The sequence below is a fragment of the Ahaetulla prasina genome, chromosome 5 (assembly GCF_028640845.1).
Source record: "Ahaetulla prasina isolate Xishuangbanna chromosome 5, ASM2864084v1, whole genome shotgun sequence".
Taxonomy (NCBI): Eukaryota; Metazoa; Chordata; class Lepidosauria; order Squamata; family Colubridae; genus Ahaetulla; species Ahaetulla prasina.
Genome location: NC_080543.1, coordinates 136,212,920 through 136,228,434, shown reverse-complemented (window position 1 = coordinate 136,228,434; position 15,515 = coordinate 136,212,920). Strand labels below are relative to the sequence as shown.

The 15,515-nt window shown below is 44.7% G+C and overlaps 1 protein-coding gene across 1 annotated transcript in view; it reads right to left on the bottom strand.

Moving 5' to 3' along the window:
• DGKH (diacylglycerol kinase eta) overlaps nucleotides 1-15,515 on the bottom strand; it is a 130,680-nt gene that overhangs the window by 63,432 nt on the left and 51,733 nt on the right. Inside the window, exons 2-3 of the mRNA XM_058185182.1 lie at nucleotides 10,047-10,157; nucleotides 8,431-8,511 (exon numbers count right to left, since the gene is read on the bottom strand). Coding sequence (XP_058041165.1) covers nucleotides 8,431-8,511; nucleotides 10,047-10,157 — 192 coding nt within the window. The remainder of the gene's footprint in view (nucleotides 1-8,430; nucleotides 8,512-10,046; nucleotides 10,158-15,515) is intronic.

Here is a 15,515-nt window from a genome sequence, read left to right as displayed (position 1 = left end):
ACCTATTTTCCCATCCTGGTTAGATTCTGTCGCTTGCTGTATCTTTCTACCTTTCTGGAGACCTCATTTCGGAAAGCTTAAACGATGCCATAATCTATTTATAATCACTAGAACGCGATTCCGGAATCTGAATTTCCGCATAAAGACCCATTAGAAAAAGGGTCTAATTTGATAAGCCTGGTTTAGCGTCTTGCAAAAATAGGAGATTTTCCTGGGCACGACTTACCCGGTCTTCTTGGCAGTGTGTTCAGTTTTTGCTGCTCTGAACAAATGGCACTAACACATCAAGCAAGCTCACTCAGTCCACACACACACAGACACACAAACACACACACACACAGCCCCAGAATCACGTGGGAAATTAGCAGAAACTCCGGAGGATTTTCATATAAACAAACAGAAAAATCTTTTTCCATCCTTCTCTTTCTTGTTCCGTTCATATCCTTGGTATCCGCGGTAGGGAATATCATTATACAGGGGGATACAAAATAAAGCTGTCAGAACAGCTCTTTTTTATTTTATTTTAAAGTACAGGTAGTCCTCAACGTACGACCGCAATTGAGCCCCAAATTTCGGTGGCTAAGCGAGAAATATCTGTTGTGAGTTTTGCCCCGTTTTACGACTTTTCTTGCCAGGGTTGTTGGTAGATTATTAACATGGTTGTTACTAATTTAATTGGAAGATTGAAACCCTGCAGTTGGTAAATTAGTAACATGGTCGTTAAGAGGATTTGGCTTGATTTTGCTTGCCAGAAGGGGACTGTCAATTGCCAAGCGTCCAAATTTTGATCGCGTGACCATTGGGGATGTTTGCAAGGGTCCTAGGTGTGAAAAATGGCCGTATGTCACTTTTTTCCAGGGGACGTCATTACTTTGAATGGTCACTAAATCAACCGTTGTAAGACAAGGACTACCTTTACGGGGTGATAAACACATTGACTCTGCTGCCAAACTGCATTTCTCGCTCTGGGGTTGGAAGAAATATCCCGGATAACAGACACAATTATTCACGCTGCGACGAAGCCTTCAAAACTGATTCTTGGCTATATAAACGGGAATGTTTTGTGCATCTCTTTTTAAAGCAGCCGCATTGTTTGCAAGAGGTGAACCGATGAAAACCCGTCCTGACTTTTCTCCGCATCCCATCTGTCTTCACAACTTCCTTTTCCTTCCATTTTTCTCTGGCCACCTTAAGACACCAAATTTCCTTGCAAAATTGCAGGAAGCCTGACCAACGCACACGATGCCGATCTCTTCAGGGGTGGGCTTCAAAAATTTTAGCAAGGGGTTCTCTGCCCGGATGCTGGGTGGGTGTGGCCATGGTGGGCGTGGCCTAGTCAGCCTCCTGCACCATGGCGGAAGGGGCGTTTTTGCCCTCCCTGGGCTCCGGAGGCTTTCCGGAGGCTTTCTGGAGCCTCCGGGAGGATGTAAACAGCCTCCCCAGGCTCTGGAGGCCCTCTGGAGGCCTGAACTTCTGATAGGCCCATTTTTTGCCCTCCCCAAGCCTCTGCACGCACCCTGCACTTACCTACCTCCAAAACAGGCTGCGTGGGGACTCCGGGGAGGGGAAGGGTGGGGCCATCCAGGAGTGGGAGGGTTCTCCGAACTGCACAGAACCTTAGCTAGAGATTCTCCTGAACCCCTGCAAACCCTCAGCAGCCCACCCCTAAATCTCTTCCATTCAATCTTCTATAACATTCTCTTTCAAAAAGTTTAACTGTGATGTCAACCAAACCGGATTCCCAGTTAACCATCTGTTGCATTCAACGAAAGAAAGAATGAAAGAGAGAAAAACAGAGGGAAAGATAATGGACCTCTTCTGCTCACCTTTTCTTACCTGTTATTAAGTTCCTTCTTCACCCACACCCAAGTATTAGAAAGAAGATCAGAAGTAGGAGTTGAGTTAGGACTCCTGGAAACAAGTACGTTGAAGAAATGAAGCCATCTAACTCCAGAGAATCTCATAAAGTGACCTCAGATCCACTTACACACACAGAGAGAGAGAGAGAGAGAGAGAGAGAGTCTTCGTCTCTGTGTGTTTCTCTGTCTCTCTCCCTCCCTCTCTTTCTCTCTCTCTCTGTCTCTCTCTCCCTCCCTCTCTTTCTCTCTGTCTCTGTCTTTCTCTCCCTTCCTCTCTTTCTCTCTCTTTCTGCCTCTCTCTCTCCCTCCCTCTCTTCCTCTCTCTCTCTGTCTCTCTCTCCCTTTGTCTCTTTCTCTCTCTCTCTCTCTCCCCCCTCTTTCTCTCTCTCTGTCTCTCTCTGTGTGTCTCTGTCTCTCTCTCTCTCTGTCTCTCTCTCCCTCCCTCTCTTTCTCTCTCTCTGTCTCTCTCTCTGTGTGTGTGTGTGTGTGTGTGTGTGTGTGTGTGCGTGTCTCTCTCTCTCTCTCTCTCTGTCTCTCTGTCTCTGTGTGTGTGTGTTTGTGTCTGAATGTCTCTCTGTCTCTCTCCCCCTCCCTCTCTCTCTCTCTGTCTCACTCTCAGTTTCTCTCTGTGTGTGTCTCTCTGTGTGTGTCTCTCTGTGTGTGTGTCTCTCTCTCTTTCTCTCTCTCTCTCTCTGTCTCGCTTTCAGTGTCTCTCTCTCTCTCCCTCCCTCTCTATCTTTCGCTCTCTGTCTCTCTCTGTGTGTCTCTCTCTCTGTGTCTCCCTCCCTCCCTCCCTCTCTCTGTCTCTCTCTGTCTCTCCCTCCCTCCCTCTTTCTCTCTCCGCCCTGTTTAATTCACAGCACTGTTACTGGGGGGAACGGGAGGAGGGAGCACTCGGTATGCCACCTTAAGATATTCATCTCGGGATCTCCGTCCAGCAATCAGATAAAAATGTTCAACAGGGGACCTTGGCTTAATAGACCCACGTAACACCTCTGTGCATTGTCTACGGCCCGCAGAGCCACTCCTGGGAAAGATTCTGCTGTCGACTGTTGTTTCGAGAAAGGGGTTTTGTGAATGGGCACAATTTGCACCTTCAGAGAAACATGGAAATGTTGACTAGATGTCAATTATCATAACGAGCAGATTTAGCATCGATAGGAATTCTTTGCTCTGGGGGCAAATTGGCCAAAAAAGCCAATGCGGGCTGCATTAACAGAAGGATAGAATCACGATTACGTGAAGAGTTAGCTCCACTTTCTAAGAGTTTAGTAAGGCCAGACTTGGAATATCGCATCCAGTTTTGATCGCCACAGTATAAAAAAACGATGTTGATACTTTGGAAACAGTGCAGAGAAGACCAACTAAAATTTAGTTGGTCTTCTCTGCACTGTTCCCAAAGTATCAACATCGTTTTTATACTGTGGCGACCAAAACTGGATGCGATATTCCAAGTGTTGCCTATGATTCAAGACCCGGAGACCAAAACATATGAAGACTAGGGGTGACATGATAGCAGTATTCCAGTATTTGAGGGGCTGCCACAAAGAAGAGAGGGGTCCAGTTATTCTCCAAAGCACCTGAAGGCAGGACAAGAAAAAAATGGATGAAAGCTAATCAAGGAGAGAAGCAATCTGGAATTAAAAGAGGAATTTACTGACGGTGTGGACAATTAACCAGTGGAACAGCTTGCCACTAGAAGTTGTGGCTGGTCCATCACTGGAGGCTTTTAAGAAAAGACTGAATAGCCATTTGACTGGGATGCTATTTCTTCATGAGAGTGACTTTTATTCTTATGCTATTCAAAAAATTATATCCCCCAAACCTTAAGGGAAACAAAGCGCAGAGTTTTATGCAGAGTGTTCCATAAAACGATTTTATTTTTCGAAAGGGGATTCTTACTTTTGGACAGAGCACAAGGGACCTTGGAGGTCTTCTAGTCCAACCCCCTGCTTAGGCAGGAAACTCTCTGCCATTTCAGACAAATGCTTGTCCAGTCTCTTCTTAAAAACTTCCAGTGTTAGAGCACCCACAACTTCTGGTGGCAAGCGGTTCCACTGGTTCATTGTCCTCACCGTTAGGAAGTTTCTCCTTAATTCCAGGTTGCTTCTCTCCTTGATGAGTTTCCATCCGTTGCTACTTGTCCTGCTTTCTGGTGCTTTGCAACAGGGGTCTCCAACCTTGGCAACTTTAAGACTTGTGGACTTCAACTCCCAGAATCCCTCATCCAGCAAAGCTGGCTGAGGGATTCTGGAAGTTGAAGTCCACAAGTCTTAAAGTTGCCAAGGTTGGAGACCCCTGCTTTGGAAAATAAGTTGATCCCCTCTTCTTTATTTTATTTATTTATTTTACTTGTCACAACATTATATACAGGAACATATATTGAAAGGAAACAATAGGACAGGAACGGTAGGCACTTTTGTGCACGTATGCACGCCCCTTATAGTCCTCTTAGGAATGGTCAATGGTAGACAGTTTTTGGTTAAAGCTTTTAGGAGTTGGAGAGGAGACCACTGAGTCAGGTAGTGTATTCCAAGCATTAACAACTTTGATACTGAAGTCATATTTTCTGCAATCAAGATTGAAGCGGTTGACATTAAGTTTGAATCTGTTGTTTGCTCTTGTATTATTGCTATTGAAGCTGAAGAAGTTTGTAACAGCAGCTCCTCAAATACTGGAAGATGCTCTCATGGCCCCCCTGGTCCTTCTTCTCATTTTCCCATGTCCTCAGAACAAAAGAACAAAGCCCATTTTTTTGGGAGCAAAACAAATCCAAAAGTTAAAAAGCAACAGAAGCCAGAAGGTTCGTCAATGGAAACAGGACTTCCTTCGTAAAGAGCAGCTGGGTGATTTTACACCTTATCTGATCAAGCAAAGAACAGAACGGCTGTACTTTCCTGGGCCAGGTGAAACAGCCCTATTCCATTGATGTCGAATGAGGAAAAAGGGCTACAATTTTCAAAAATCCAATATTTAACCGAGAACAGCGCTAGATTTTGGCGATAAGGAGTGGGCGCGTCGAGAGACAAAAGGGTTGGGTTTTTTTTTCCCAAACCAAACACCTGAATGGCTGCAGATCGGTTCCTTTTCAACTCCAAATGGGAGGTCACCTTTAGAGAAGCTCACCTAGCTGCAGGAAAGCCCCCATCCCTAATTTAATTGCTCCCAGGAGGCAAAAAAAAACCACAACCAAAAAACCAAAGAGACCTTAGCATTACAAAGATTTGTACGCAGGGACCTGACCGTTGTTTCATTGTTCTCGGCCTTTTTTGCATTGCAGGCTGACTTAAGTGAGACAAAGCAAAGCTTTCCAAGAAACATCCCACGTAAAAGACCGGTGTGGCTTTATCCACGCTGTTGCGACCACCATCTGGACTTGTTTTGACCAGGCCTTGTGGATAACCCTGAAAGTACCGATAGAAAAGAAGATTTGCAGCTCGCGGTTGAAATGAGAGGTCCTTAATGCTCTCTGTGTTTGGTTGTTTTCTCGCAGGCGTTTCATTACCCAACTAAGGAACAATATCAGTGCTAGAAGGGAGTGTGGTATGCAGGGAGGAGGGGGAGGAGGAAGAGGACAACGACTGTGGGGTTCTTGGTGCTCTCTGAGCTTGACTGATTTCTTGCAGACTTTTTTTTTTTTTGACATAAAGCATATATTCCTTCTTTTCATCAGCTTCGTTTCCTTATTCTTCTCATATTTACATCCTTATTCCCCCTCTCGTTTCTTTTAATTCTACTTTTCTTTTTTATCCCATTCTCTCTTGTTTCTTTTTTCTATCCTATCTATCCTTCCAACGATTCATTTTCTTTCATGCATTGCTATTTTATATACATATATATAAGCTTTTCACCCTTTTTTCATCAACTAGTGTTTCTAGTCTCTAGCCAATTATACAATTTGTTCCATATTATGTAGTGTTCCGACTCTTCTTTTTCTTTTAACTCCTTTGATAGTTTGTCCATCTCAGCACATTCCAAGATTTTGTTTATCACCTCCTCCTCCGTTGGTATAGTCTCGTTTTTCCATTTCTTCTTGCAGGCATTTTATTACCCAACTAGGGAACAAGATCAGTGCTAGAAAGGGAAGGGACTGCAGGAGGGAGGGGGAGGAGGAAGAGGAAGAGGAGGAGGACAACAACAACTGTGGGTTCCTTAGTGCTCTCTGAGCTTGGTGGTTTTCTTGCAGGCGTTTCATTACCCAACTAGGGGGCATCATCAATGCTAGAAGGGAGTGTGGTATGCAGGAAGGAGGAGGAGGAAGAAGAAGAGGAAGAGGAAGATGTGGAGGACTGTGGGGTCCTTGGTGCTCTCTGAGCTGGCTTGTTTTTTTGCAGGCATTTCATTACCCAACTAGGGAACATTATCAGTGCATCAGTAACATCAGTGTTGGTGTTACCTAATTTGGAAAATGAAACATCTTCCAAAAAAACCACCAACCTAGGATATCAGCTGTGAAGGTTTTCTACACTTATTTGCTGCTTTTTAAAAACCAAACTGAAATATCTCAGGATAAAGAATAACTAGGAGAGATTCTGACATGAATTCTTTTGGGATGGTAGTTTATGTTTATGTTTATGTTTATTCAAATTTGTATACCGCCCTATCTTCCTAGGGACTCAGGGCGGTTCACAGGCAAATAAAATACATATAAATACAAGATAAAATGCCCGTTAAAAACTTATTAAATATAGCCCGATAATTAAAACAATATATATAATAAAACCCATTTAAAATCTAAATTTAAAAAACCTAGTCCAGCCCTGCGCAGACGAATAGATGTGTTTTAAGCTCGCGGCGGAAGGTTCGGAGGTCCGGAAGTTGACGAAGTCCTGGGGGGAGTTCGTTCCAGAGGGTGGGAAGTAATTCCTCTTATCTATCTAGCTGGCTCATTTGCACCTCTGTCTTTGTTTCTCTCTCTCTCTCTCTTTTAAAGGAAGCTTTTCAAAATCTCTGCTTTTTCCTTCTGCAACCAACAGTTTGCATCAAATCAAAAAGGAAGGTCCTAAGGCATGAAGATAAGTATGCTCTTAGAGGATTAGCAATGCTCTGGTTTCTTTACATTCCTTCCTACTACTAGTCAAGAACTGACTTAAGAACTCCCTACCTAGTTGAACTCTGGAAAATGCAATTATATATCATGGACAGGAATGGTGGTGTGCCTATGGACAACAAGCTAAAGCAACAGCAATCACTATCATCATCATCATCATCTTTTAATGACCCCAGATACAATATATTGTTCCAATATATTCCAACTCAGGAAGCTCAAACTGCCCAAGGAGTGCTGATCCAGTTCTACAGAGGAATTATTAAGTCTGTCATCTGCTCCTTTATAACTGTCTGGTTTGGTTCTGCAACCCAACAAGAAAAACACAGACTTCAGAGGATCATTAGAACTGCAGAAAAAACAGTGGCTACCAACCTGCCTTCCATTGAGGACCTGTATACTGCACGAGTCAAAAAGAGGGCTGTGAAAATACTTACAGACCCCTCACATCCTGGACATAAACTGTTTCAACTCCTACCCTCAAAACGACGCTATAGAGCACTGCACACCAGAACAACTAGACACAAGAACAGTTTCTTCCCGAAGGCCATCACTCTGCTAAACAAATAATTCCCTCAACACTGTCAAACTATTTACTGAATCTGCACTACTATTAATCTTCTCATGATTCCCATCACTCATCTCCTTCCACTTATGACTGTATGACTGTAACATTGTTGCTGGTATCCTTACGATTTATATTGATATTGATTGTTTCCTGATTGCTTATTTTGTACCCTGTGACTATCATTAAATGTTGTACCTTATGATTCTTGATGAACATATCTGTTGTGTCTTGTCCGCTCTCACCGCAGCCGGGGTCTGCTTATCTGCTCCCGAACACGGAGGAATGTATGCCTCCCGGCCCCAGTTCCGGCTCCATGCCCAAGCAGGCTGCAGAGGAGGGAGCACCCCCCAGCCCCAGCCCTGGCTCCATGCCCAGGCAAACGGAGCAGCTAGACCCCTCCCCTCCTCCACAGCATGTGAGCCTGAGGAAAGTTTACTTCCAACAACAGCTGATTGGAGTGACCCTCGCATCAGAAGACTTGATAGACGGAGGCAACAGAAGGAAGGGAGGGGCAGGCCTTAATGAGTGCTGAGTCATGGAGCCACACCCCATGGCCTATATAAAGGATCTGCTTTCTGGCAGTCTCTGAGTCAGGCAAAGTCGAACTTATCTTGCTGAAGTCACTTACTGGTCTCCTGCCTGCTCTGAGGACTTTGCTAGGACTTTGGGCAGAGCTGCAGAGGCAAGCCTGATTCGGATTTCCCTGACCCGGCCGTCAGCGGAGGAGTGGGACACGACAATATCTTTTCTTTTATGTACATTGAGAGCATATGCACCAAAGACAAATTCCTTGTGTGTCCAATCATACTTGGCCAATACAAAATTCTATTCTATCTATTCTATTCTATATATATTATTCAAATGACTTTTTTCTTCTCCCTGCTCTCGAAGCAAAAATCAACATTTTCAAAGCTTTCGGTGGCCTCTTAGGAGCTGTCAAGACGCAGGTCACCTACCGTGAAGCTGTTGTTGACATTTTTGGTGCTCGATTCAGCCACGCTGGCATCCGACAGGTCAACCTCATCGAATATTAAGGACTGTGGAAAGAAAAGAGAGGTGCAAGTCGATGCCAACCAATCTCCCGTTGTTCATTTTCTCGTGCTCTTTTTAATGAAAGGGGGGGGGATCACAGTGCCTAAGTCTAATATAAACTGAACCCGTTAAGAAATCTAGAAACTGTTAGCCTGAAACACAAAACTCTTTTCAAAAAAAAAAAAAGACAAAGAAAGGAAGTTAAGATGTTTAAGCTCTGCCTCTCCACCTCGTTTTCCTTACGTATTATTCAAAATCTATCATCATTATCTTCATTTAACAACCTCATAATCCCTTGCGAGGTGGAACCTGGGCAACTAAATGCAGCTAGCAGAGTTTTTTTACTGGCCAAATGCCCTTCCTGTCACCAATACAGAGTTATATTCAGCAGATATATTCTCATCATTCCAAGAGGGAGAAAAATCTGCCTCTACCGAGGATCGAACTCATAGCTTCCTGATTGTGAGGCGAGAGCTTCATCTCTAGGCCACTGCACCACTCTGTATTGTTCAAAATTTATACTTATAAACATGTTGTGATACGCAGCAGGTTCCCCCGTGACTTTAAGCTTTTCATATACAACCAGCATGATTAAAAACTATGAGTGATAAGAATTTTCTCCCTGAATATTGGATGTAACATGAATAAGCTGTCAGGCTCTCTCTACAGCAGAAGGTATAAAGATAATATTTAGAGGATTAGAAATGGTCCCTTCCTTTTTCCCCCCCTTAAATTCCTTTCTAGCAGAAATAAGGAAGAATTCGTTTACCATCCAGATCCTGCATTGTTGCCCTGATTCTTGGCAAAACAAAATTTTTCTGGGGGGGAAAAAAACAGTGATCTTCCTGGCATACTTACCATTTCTAGATTTCTTTTGGATCATGCCAGTTTTAACCCAAGATCAGTTGAGAAGTTTAGAATAACAGAGTTGGAAGGGACCTTGGAGGTCTTCTAGTCCAACCCCCTGCCCAGGCAGGAAACCCTACACCACTTCAGACAAATGGTTATCCAACATCTTCTTTAAAAATTTCCAGTGTTGGAGCATTCACAACTTCTGCAGGCAAGTTGTTCCACTGATTCATTGTTCTAACTGCCAAGAAATTTCTCCTTAGTTCTAAGTTGCTTCTCTCCTTGATTAGTTTCCACCCACTGCTTCTTATCCTGACTTCAGATGCTTTGGACAGTAGTTTAACTCCCTCTTCTTTGTAGCAACCCCTGAGATATTGGACCACTGCTATCAGTTTGAAATTAATGCTAACAATGTACTGGTAAATCCAATCTGCATTCATTCATAGCTAGACTATCAAATAATCCCCTTGCAAAATCAATAGCCAAATCTACAACCTTTGCTTCTTTTGAGGGCATTAGAAATTTAGGATATAAGTAGAAGGAAATAGAATAGTTGCAAGGGAAAAAAAAACCACAGCAGAAATCTTATTTTATCGTTCTTATCTTCCATAGCAAGATATTTTTAAAAGCCTCAAAAATACAATTATTATATCAGGCATGTTTCTTAATAAGTGAACAATAATTTTTTTACCTTGGAGTTCTTGGCATAGTAAAGAGTTCGGCCCCGGAGTTTAAAGTAGCGCCTTTTCCATCTTTGAAAAGAACTGGTTTGTTTCAAGAGCAGACCTTCCCTTATACTGGTCTTAAAAAGAAAAAGAGAAGAGTATATTAAAATTCTACACATGCCAAAATGGTTATATATACCATATAATTATTTTCTGTTGCTTCTTTTTCTCCGCAGATGATATTCTGAAGCGATGGCTTAATAATGCACTTAATTATAGCTGTTATAGCAATCTAGCAATTTGAACTATTTTTAATTCAGCTTTGGTTTTTTCTGCTGTTTTATTAGTCTTAGGTGGGTTTCGGGTTGCTGGAATGGGAGAGGGGAGGGTGTGCATTGAGGTTGCCCTATCAAATCCCAAAAGAAAAGTCCATTTTTAAAAACAGGTTTGTTTGTTTTTAATAAAAAGAGAATAAAAGTTGAAAAGGGAAACAGGAAGACGGAATGGGGAGAGAGAAGTGGGGAGGAAGAGGAGGAGGAAGGTAGGAAGCCGGGGTGAAATCCAGCAGGTTCTGACAGGTTCTGGAGAACCTGTAGCAGAAATTTTGAGTAGTTCGGAGAACCGGTAGCAGAGAGTAGTTTGAAGAACTGGCAAATACCACCTCTGGCTGGCCCCAGAGTGTGGTGGGAATGGAGATTTTGCAGTATCCTTTCCCCTGGAATAGGGTGGGAATGGAGATTTTGCAATATCCTTCCCCTGCCATGCCCACAAGTCCACTCCCACCAAGCCACGCCACGCCCTCCCCAAGCCACGCCCACAGAACCGGTAGTAAAAAATTTAAATTCTACCACTGATAAGAAAGGAGGGAGGGAAGGAGGGTGGATGGGATGGAGGGAGGGAAGAAGGGAGAGAGGGTGAATGGATGGGAGGGAGGGAGGGAGGAAAGAAGAAAGGGAGAGTGGATGGGAGGGAGGAAGGAAGGAAGGGAGGGAAGAAGGAAGGAAGGGTGGATGGGAAGGGAGGGAAGGTGGATGGGAAGGGGGGAGGGAGGGAGAAAGGAAGGAAGGAAGGAAGAGGAGGAAGGAGAAAGAAGAAGGAGAAGAGAAGAAAGGGGAAGAGAAGAGAGGAGGAGGAGGAGGAGGAGGGAGAAGGGGGAGGAAAATTGCCTTTGGTACACGATATTTTTCGACCCTGAGCATCATCTGTTTGTAAAAGAATAGAAGTGCAGCCGATTCCCACAAGATGGCAGTACCGATTAATAAACAAAGTTGAAGTTACTTACAAGTTACACCCACTTCCCATTTTGGGTTGTTTTGCCCATGTAAACACAGGTAACCAAACCTATGTTGCCACTAAAGAAAACGCAGCCCTATGTTATTTTCACATGGAATTGTGTAACGTTATCCATTTTTACTCATGCACAGAGTGGCAAAGTATTCCTCTAATTGTTCTTTTGGAACAAAAAGAAGAAGAAAGTGGAACTATTTTATAAAATTGTGTTTTCCTGGAAATACGGGACAAATTCCGGGTGAGAACTTTGACTAATAAACAACAGAGTTCTTTTTTTCTTTTTTTTTCTGCCAACTTGAAAACTTTCACAGAAGGACCAAGTTTCAAATGTTCACTTTCAGGCTTTGCAAAAAAAAAAAGCTGAAGTTTCAGAAAAATATCCAAATATGGATATTTGTAGGAGTGTTTTCTTTCCAGTGATGTAAGACGTACACATCCAGTCTAAGCTATTTTTTAAAAAATCATGCTTTTTCCCGGAATTTAAATTAAGCATTTCAAATTAAGTTTAATCCATAAAACAAAACATCGGATTGCTAATTCTAAGGAGCGAGACCAAGTCTTTTGGGTTAATTAGCTATTTGTTTCTCTTCAGCCTTAGCCGTTTCTTGGCAGTGGGACAAGAACTCACAAAATGTTTTGCTTCTCCTCGAGTTTTGAGCTGGTGCCTTTTCATTAAGTAATAAATAACCACTTCTACATATTAATCTATCCTGACGTTGTCAAATTATAGGCCGAATTCAGATCGGACGATAGGCATGCAGGAATAAAAATAAGCTTAAATATGATCCCAGGCATTGTATTTCAATCTTACTAGCACCCAAGGACTGTGTATCATTCAAGGGACGGTGTACCAATAAAGGAGAATATTTGTAGCTCGGGGTTGAAATGTGGGGCCCTTGGTGCTCTCTGAGCTTGGTGGTTGTCTTGCAGATGTTTCAAGACCCAGCTAGGTAACAGTATCAGTGCTAGGAGGGAGTGTGGGCTGTTGAATGAAGGAGCAGGAGAAGGAGAATGCGAGGGAGGAGGAGGAAGAGGAGAACTGTGGGGTCCTTGGTGCTCTCTGAGCTTGGTGGTTGTCTTGCAGATGTTTCAAGACCCAGCTAGGTGACGGTATCAGTGCTAGAATGGGAGTGGGGTTTGCAAAAAGGAGGAGGGGGAGGAGGGGGGGAGGGGGAGAGGGAGGGGGAGGAATGTGGGGTCCTTAGTGCTCTCTGAGCTTGGTTGCTTTCATGCAGACATTTCATTACCCAGCTAGGTAACATCATCAATACTAGAAGGGAGTGGAGTTTGTGGAATGACGGAGAAGGCGAGAGGGGAGGAAAAGGAGAGGACTGTGGGGTCCGTGGCACTCTCTGAGCTTGGTTGTCTTTATGCAGAGGTTTCATTACCCATCTAGGTACAGTAACATCATTGGTATCTAGCACTGATGATGTTACCTAGTTTGGGTAATGAAACGTCTTCAGGAAAACCACCAAACTCAGAAAACACCAAGGACATCACCCCTGGAAGTTTTCTCCACTTCTTTGTTGCTATCTACTTTTTTAAAAAATCAAATTGAAATCTCTCCTGTCAAGTACCGTAATAAACTATGGCAAGGATAATGATCATATAGGTCATTCAATAGTTTTGTTAGTTACGAGAGCATTTGACTGCAATCTAAGAGAAGCACAAACCCACTAGTGAGTTCTTTTAGTAAAGTTGACTTAATGTTAGTGATGCGGTAGCTCAGTGACTAAGACGATCCATTTATTAGTACCAGATTAATGTGTCAACTTCAGAGGAAGGTATGTAATCCTAAGAAAAGCCAGGTGTGAAGAACTTGGTGGGAAGGAGGGAGGGAGAGAGGGAGAGAGGGATGAAGGAAGGGAGGGAGGATGGACGGGCATATGTTCAAATAGAAACACCTTCTAATGGAGAACTATAGGAGGAGAGGCAGAGCCTGTGGGTGGAGTGAAGAGAGGAATCAGTCCGGGCTCCTTATTTTCCCACAAAGGTCTAAGTCATGGGCGTCAAACTCAAGGTCCACGGGCCGATGTAATTGGATCCGGCCCGCGGGCTGATGTGGTCAGATCTGGCCCACAGGGCCCTCCTAGAAAATGTAAGGGGCCGGCCTGCATCACTTCGGCCCAGTCTACCCATGTCACTTCGGCCTGGTCTAACCATTGCAAAGAGGAAACATCGGGTCAGCATGTCTTTGGCCCAGTCTACCCAATGTGGTGAGGAAACATCAGCCCAATGTCCACCTGCATTGCTTTGGCCCAGTCTACTGCGCAAGCGTCCAGCGAGGCTCCCGCAAGCTTCCCGTGAACCAGGCAGTTGGGATCATCATTTTCCCTGGTCCGTGTGTTTTTGCGGCAAGACTTCTCCGCCACACCCTAGGTTCTAGGCGAGCAAGGCAAAATAAGGAATGGCGGGGACGGGAGGGGAGGGGTGGGCCAGGCCAGCCAATGGTGCGATCAGCCAGTTCTCCGAACTGCGCAAAAAGTTAACAATCGGTTCGCCTGCACCAATGCGAAACGGCTGAATCCCACCTCTGGGACTGTCTACCCATTGTGAAGAGGAAACATTGGGCCAGCGTGGCTTCGGCCCGGTCCACGTCCAGTAAGTGGCATCAAGCGGGCCACGCCCACCCACCCACTCAGCAATGCATGCACACATACACATATCTCAAGGTCAACGACAGCCCTGATGTGGCCCTCCCCTGGTCTAAGTCCAACCCTTCTTGAATTCCGTTGAGTCTTCTCTATCCCCAATTTAATGCTGACTATTAGTCCAGATGACTCTTGAAAAAGCACCTTTAGGACAACCATGACTTGGATGACGGAGAATCTTCATAGACAATCAGCTTAAACTATATAAACTGTCAAACTATTTACTGAATCTGCACTACTATTAATCTTCTCATCGTTCCCATCACCAATCTCTTTCCACTTATGACTGTATGACTGTAACTTTGTTGCTGGCAATCCTTATGATTTATATTGATATCCTGACCATCAATTGTGTTGTAAATGTTGTACCTTGATGAAGGTATCTTTTCTTTTATGTACACTGAGAGCATATGCACCAAGACAAATTCCTTATTTATTTATTTATTTATTTATTTAAATTTTTATACCGCCCTTCTCCCGAAGGACTCAGGGCGGTTCACAGCCTGATAAAAAATACAAAATAATACAATATACATACGATTAAAATATAATTAAAAAACTTATTAAATTGGCCATGATTAAAATTTAGAATAAAACCCATTAAAAACCCATAAGTTTAAAAACTAACCCAGTCCAGCGCAGATGAATAGGTGAGTTTTAAGCTCGCGACGAAAGGTTCGGAGGTCCGGAAGTTGACGGAGTCCTGGGGGGAGTTCGTTCCAGAGGGCGGGAGCCCCCACAGAGAAGGCCCTTCCCTGGGCGTCGCCAGACGACACTGTCGCGCCGACGGCACCCTGAGGAGTCCCTCTCTGTGAGAGCGCACGGGTCGGTGAGAGGTATTCGGTAGCAGCAGGCGGTCCCGTAGATAGCCCGGCCCTATGCCATGGAGCGCTTTGAAGACGTTCACCAACACCTTGAAGCGCACCCGGAAGGCCACAGGTAGCCAGTGCAGCCTGCGCAGGATAGGTGTCACGTGGGAGCCACGAGGGGCTCCCTCTATCACCCGCGCAGCTGCATTCTGCACTAACTGAAGCCTCCGGATGCCCCTCAAGGGGAGCCCCATGTAGAGAGCATTACAGTAATCCAGACGAGCCGTCACAAGGGCGTGAGTGACTGTGCATAAGGCATCCCGGTCTAGAAAGGGGCGCAGCTGGCGCACCAGGCGAACCTGGTGGAAAGCTCTCCTGGAGACGGCCGTCAGGTGGTCTTCAAAAGACAGCCGTTCATCCAGGAGAACGCCCAAGTTGCGCACCCTCTCCATCGGGGCCAATGACTCGCTCCCAACAGTCAGCCGTGGACTCAGCTGACTGTACCGGGATGCCGCATCCACAGCCACTCCGCCTTGGAGGATTGAGCTTGAGCCTGTTTCTCCCCATCCAGACCCGTCGGCTTCCAGACACCGGGACAGCACTTCGATAGCTTCATTGGGGTGGCCCGTGTGAAAAGTACAGCTGGGTGTCATCAGCGACAGCTGGTACCTCACATCGAAGCCTCTGATGATCCCACACCGCGCCTTCATGTAGATGTTGAACACAGGGGGCGCGAGATTCGACC